The sequence below is a fragment of the Mizuhopecten yessoensis genome, unplaced genomic scaffold, assembly GCF_002113885.1.
Source record: "Mizuhopecten yessoensis strain PY_sf001 unplaced genomic scaffold, ASM211388v2 scaffold10921, whole genome shotgun sequence".
Classification (NCBI taxonomy): domain Eukaryota; kingdom Metazoa; phylum Mollusca; class Bivalvia; order Pectinida; family Pectinidae; genus Mizuhopecten; species Mizuhopecten yessoensis.
In genome coordinates, this window is record NW_018408788.1 from 31,929 (window position 1) to 38,234 (window position 6,306).

Sequence of the window (6,306 nt, forward strand, 5' to 3'; positions counted from 1 at the left end):
AAAAAAAAAAAAAAAAAAAAAAAAAAAAAAAAAAAAAAAAAAAATGTGCCAATTTCACTACAATTGGATCACCTTTACTTATCATATTGAGAAAGTTCATATTGAGAATCTGTAAACAAATAAAAGGCATTCTCATTAATTCATGAATAACCATAGATTTTATGCCACTTATTTTGTGGTTATTCAGCGAATGCACATGTCTGTGTAAACTGATAAAAATGCTATGGACTTGAGAGATAATGCTGAATATTCACAATCTTGTTTTGAACTAGGAATATGTAAGTACTCCTTCATCTGCGTAATACATGCAGATCTAAATACTGCTAGTAGTGGAAAATCATAATTATTACATTAGTATTAAACACAAGTTAATCAGGCGTCAATCCTTGTCAATAAACCATATTAAATGGTAACAAAAAATAGGTTATTAATAGAAAATGTCGTAATGATTTTGTAGTTCATAGGATTGCCACCAAAATCACATACCATATGACAATCCACATGTAAGAAATGCCTTCCTTGCTCTATTCTACAAATGAATATTCATCAGCCTACTCATTGCGATAATAATGGCAATGTTAACTTTGTATACCAGGTTTCTGCCTTTTTCAAAATGAAGAAAATGTAATTAGTTTCCTTTTGTTAATTGGGAAACACCCCCTCAATAGGTTGTCTTTATATAAAATACCCACGTGATAATTGGATATTTCCATGTCATTACGTCATTGACTTTATATAACCTTTTCAGCTACTTCGTCCGTGTTTATTTCCACAACAGGGTGTATGATTTGGAGGTCACACTTTGTACCACTGTAGGGTAAGTAACCCTATTTCGTTTAATGACAAGTTGTCATACGGAGAATTATGTCAGAAGACACAAGTGTATTGTGTGATATATTGCTATATAGCCATATCAAATTAAATACGAAGATTATAAAATATGGAATAGAATTTCAAAATCTTATCTGAGAGGTATGCAGTATGGATCAAGGTTGTGTAATTTTATGTCTGAATACAGGACAGGGTTATAGGCATAGTCGGGTGTACAGAACAAAAGACAAACCACTACAATAACGTGAGACATAAAGTTGTATCGTTTAACTGTTAAATTTATGAAAGCTTTGCATGGTGGACTGACGCCAAGTTATTTAGCTGTTACAGGTCTGTCTATAGATAATCACACTCATTATACCTGAACAAGACAAGTTCAATCTTTTAGCATTTCAATGAATTGGATGCAATTATATGGTATAAACTTTTCATTATGATGATAAATATTTTTTACTATTTTTTACTCATTGTGGGATAGATACACCAAACTTTTTATCACAGGCAGGTATTATATATATAATAAGTAACACTATGCTAACAGGTTATAAGGAGATATATGAAAAATGAAATAAGGGATTGTTTAAAATGGTTGATTGTTATTAGTCCCTGCTTAATACAAGACAAAGATCAAACAGAAGGATGCGGGCCCATTGAGGAAAGATCTATGTACATCTCTAAGACCTATTTCCTTCTCTATGAATAGAGCATCATTGGGCCAAGTAGACACAATTTTGTTAATAAAGGATGTTGTGGCCGAGAGTGTACAAGGGATCCTTGCCATATCAACGAATATATGGGTCATAACTTGGAAACGATTGAACCCTTTATTCGTATATTCCGTTACCCAACATCTTTAGACAACATTCATCCCAGCAGGATTTTCCTTGTGTTCAAATGAGGAGTTCTAGTTCATAACATGAAAATGGTTGAAATCCCATCTCATTCGAAAACATGAACACATCTTTGCCACCAAAAGTTTTCATAGTTTCTACTACCCAGTGTTGTGACGAAAGAGAAAAATATGGACATAACTTTAAAAGTTTAAAGATTATGTTCGACATCAAAAAAGACAGCCATGTAACCTAAATCTGCTCTTGGTTCCGTTCCAATACTTTCGGGTGAGGCCAAATACGGAAATTGGGTCATTACCTGAAAATGCTTGAAATCCCAACCCTCTGACCAAATTCAAATATATTGGACATGGTGAGACACATTCGCCCATTCTACAAGGATTTCTTCTACAGTTGATCTGTCCCAGTTCAATGAGACAAAGTCTACTGGTCAAAAAATGTCAACGGAGGTGATCCCTGTCCTATAACTATATAGCTAATTCCTTGTCTTGAACAGAGATGAATACACATATTGCACTGCATTTGGTTAAAGGGTCCAACTCTGCCGCTGGAACCTTAGTTTCTAAATCATTATACACAGACTTTTACATCAATTATAAAACAAGTTATTTCAAATTATATTATTCACTCTTGTTGGCCCGTATATTATTAGCTTCACCTGGCCTGAAGGGCCAAGTGAGCTTATGGCATGGTGCGGCGTCCGTCATCTGTCCGTCGGGCGTCAACTTTTTACTTTAAACAACTTCTTCTGAATAACCAAGAGGCCCAGGCTGATAATATTGGGCCAGTAGCATGCTGGACGAAGGGCTACCAAATTGTTCAAATGAATGAACTTGACCCACTTTCAAGGTCACAGGGGTCAAATGTCTTACAAAATCTTCAAACAACTTCTTCTCAATAACCAGAAGGCCCAGGGTACTGATATTGGGCCTGTAGCATGCTGGGATGAAGCGCTACTAAGTTTGTTCAAATGAATGACCTTGAACCACTTTCAGGGACACAGGGACACGGTAGAAAGCATTGGCAGGAATGTTTATCACCGTCATGAAAACAACCCAAAACCTTATCAGTTATAACGAGAACTATAAAATAAGACAGTGGATTGTTTTATTTGGTTGTCAAACTAAGAATAAAATCATTTACTCATATAATTTGTCGTGGTTACATGTTGTACTAATATACAGTTACATTTCATATTAACATCTGTTACTGTTATTTATAAATACTCAGGTGAGCCTTTGACTAAGCATTATCCACAATATATTATAACTTTTTTTCGTGTGTTTATAACAATATACAGCATTTGATATAGTGCCCTTATCTAGTTAACATAAGCCACTCTAAAGCGCTTTACAGTTCATAGATATACAATTAATACAATAAGCATATATATTAATCAATACAATTTTTGAGGAATTCGCAGGAGCTGCCTTATCAGCCGATAGCTACTAGTCCTATGCCACATGGCTAATATCTCTATGTGTGTATGCTTGAGTGTGTGCTAGAGATGTAATGTGTTCTGTTTGTTGTGGGACCGTGCTTCCAATGGTATAAATTATAGTACCTCTTCACTTGAATGCTACAGCACAGATACCACAACATCCACCCCAGACCAATTTATACTCCACCAGGGTTGTTGGAGTTGTGTGGGCAGGAGAAAACACTTTCTCTGCATATCCATGCGTACAACGTCTTCAGGGATCGATCCCTGCATGGCCACCTGCGTGGAAGTCTGAGTGTAAACCACTTGACCAATCTGCCCTTTACTGGTAGAATCTATTTCACAAAGTGCTATTTTCACCCTTCTCATGTTATTACTACAAATTTGATAAACCGAGATGAAATACTGTAAGCAGAAAAACTGAGTCAATTTTTCACCCTTTACTGGCAGAATCTGTTTTTGTGTATGTTAAATTTGCCCTTCACATATTATTACTATGCATAGTAAGTTGTGAACTTACTTTCACTGTCATGATAAATTACCCCTCATTACAGAGGATGAAAAAGGCGAAAGTTTAATTGTTGCAAAAATTTCCGGGTATATAATTGTAAAGGAGAAATATTTAGCACAATCTTTTTATTAGATGTCAAAGGTCAAATATAGTTAACAACTAGAATTTTGTTTCTGTGAACAAAAACATGTCTCCCCTTATTAGCCAAGAGACAAACTTCGGTGTAAAAAATTAACAAAGGGCCATGTCTCCTTATACAGTAGGACATGAGACCCGAATTTTGAATATGACACTCCTACTTCTCATGATACATTAAAACTATAGCAAATATGGTCAACGTAGGTGAAATAACATGGAAGTTATACTGTGGACAAACTTCGGTATTAAAATTAAACAAAGGGCCATAACTCTGTATATAATGAAGCATGAGACCTAATTTCATTGCACTGCACACCTTCTGTGGGTGATGCAGGTATACTTCAAGTTTGATTAAGATATCTTTAATGGTTTAGAAGTTATGCAGTGGACAAACTTCGGTATTTAAAATAAACAAAGGGCCACAACGCTGTATGTAGTTGGGGCACAAAACCTGATTTCATTGCACTGCACGCCTTCTGTAAGTGATGCAGGTTTACTTCATGTTCGATCAAGATATCTTTAACAGTTTAAAATATTCGGGCTGGACAAGAATTTACTGAAAATGTTGCACTTATTTGACTTTGACCTTGAGGTGAAGGTCACAGTGACCTAATTCCAGTGCACTGCACACCTTCTGTGAGTGATTCATGCATACCTATCATCAAGATATCTTTAACGGTTTAAAGTTATGGCCCGAACAAGTTGCGATTCAAAGAACCAGAAGAAGAAGAACCAGTATTAATACTATGTCTCCCTTCAATCGAAGGGGAGACATAATGACCTACTTTAAGTATGCAACATTCTGCCATATCACAGAACGTCAGCCACAGTACCAAGTTTGTTGATCACAGGTGAAATAATATGTAACAGAGGTCATTATTTTTTCAATGCCTCCGCAAGGAGTCTAACCCGGGACCTCTGGCTTACTACTCTTACGCTCTGCCGAATGAGTTAAAAAGAAAATCTCCCTAGCCGAGTCTGTAAGAAGCGGCTAGCATTTTACCAGGGTGACAATTACATGAGATTATCTTGCAAGGGAATGAAAATATGTTAGACAGAATGATGGGCAGACGTCCTGACCAGAGTTGCAATCCTGTAACAAATTTCCTCTGATAGTACTGGTTGGCGACATTCTTTTAAGGAGATTAAATGATTTTAATCCCTTAATAATTTATAAACAAATAGCCAGGGCCATCCCAAAATTATTGCATTCTTATGAATATTTTTGTTGTTGTTGACATTTTCAAATTTCACCATGCGATGTTCCAAGCAACACATTAGGAACATATCAAAGATGCACCTGCACGCAAGAAAATGATGACAGCAAGAAAATGTTGACATGCAAGAAAATGTTGACAGTCGCTCACTTTTTATTTTTCTTCTTAACTTGAAAAGACGTGTATTAAAATGGAAAAAAATCTAATTTATAATTATAAGAAGTACTTTTTTTTCCATCTTAAGTAATGACGGAACTGGGACACAGAAAATAGCTTACTGATAGCTAAGGTCAGTGCTGAGCACCAGTCACTTAGGGGTCAAGTTTGACTCACAAAATTTCATGACAATTTAGACATTTTATTTATAACAGTCGGATTCTTTCATACCACAACTTAGCGAAAGCTTGAATCATGACCCCAAGGTCAGATGACATCAAAGAGGAGTCGTGCAGACACCCAAGTATAAATGGGTGAGCTTGTCCCCCTCCCCCCTCTACCATAAATTACACACACGTAGACTGAAACTAGACTGAAACATGTCTGTTATCAACAGCTATCAGTAATGGATAGTGTTTCAGGTGGGTTTAATGGATTGTCATGAATTCAATTGTTTCCAGACAAATTATCACATGCTTTCTCTCCAAGGATGTAATGCACTATACCTACAGCAAGAGATCTGATATATTCTACATATTTTGTTCAGAAAAATATGTTGTCTGACTAATTTTTAAAAGTATTTTTAATATACACCATAATTTAATATCCATGGAATATTCAGACTTATTTTTTAAATCACATCACTCTTCAAATAACATACTTTTGATGATAAAAAATTCAATTCTTTTTACAATAACTCAGGGGATCGAGCCCCAGCTGCCTGCGTGGAAAGCTGGTGTGTTAACTACTCGACCAATCCGCCAATGTTTATGAATACAATGACAAAAATATTATACCTATATTTATTTGTATCAGACCAAATCACTGAATTCAAATTCAGATACGTTTCAGAATTATTTCTTGATGGAATGTAATCAGTTTCACATGGTTGTTATATATTAAGAAAGGAAGTGCTGTTTTTAGGTCACCTAAAAGGGGATTAGAAAAATTCATAGATTCTGCATGACCAACTTCACTTGCCTGATCTGGAATTTCAATGAATTAAAAAGGGGAGATAAATCGGTATTACCCCGAATATTACACTGCGCTGGTTTCTACTGGAGGTAACTCGGGTTATCTTTTTAACCGAGTGACAGAGCTGAACCATGTTATTTTCTGACTATAAAGTAAACGATTTCATATTACATGAAATAGTTATAA

At 35.6% G+C, this 6,306-nt stretch overlaps 1 protein-coding gene across 2 annotated transcripts in view; it reads left to right on the forward strand.

Annotated features, from left to right (window-relative positions):
- LOC110463709 overlaps nt 1-6,306 on the forward strand; it is a 116,699-nt gene that overhangs the window by 11,940 nt on the left and 98,453 nt on the right. Inside the window, exon 2 of one of the 2 annotated variants that reach the window (XR_002464419.1) lies at nt 749-818. Coding sequence is in view for 1 of the 2 variants with exons in the window: in XM_021518513.1 (XP_021374188.1) it covers nt 749-817 (69 nt within the window). In the remaining variant the exon portion in view is untranslated. Of the gene's footprint in view, nt 1-748; nt 819-6,306 lie in introns of those variants that run through there. The other variant, XM_021518513.1, reaches the window with a different exon arrangement.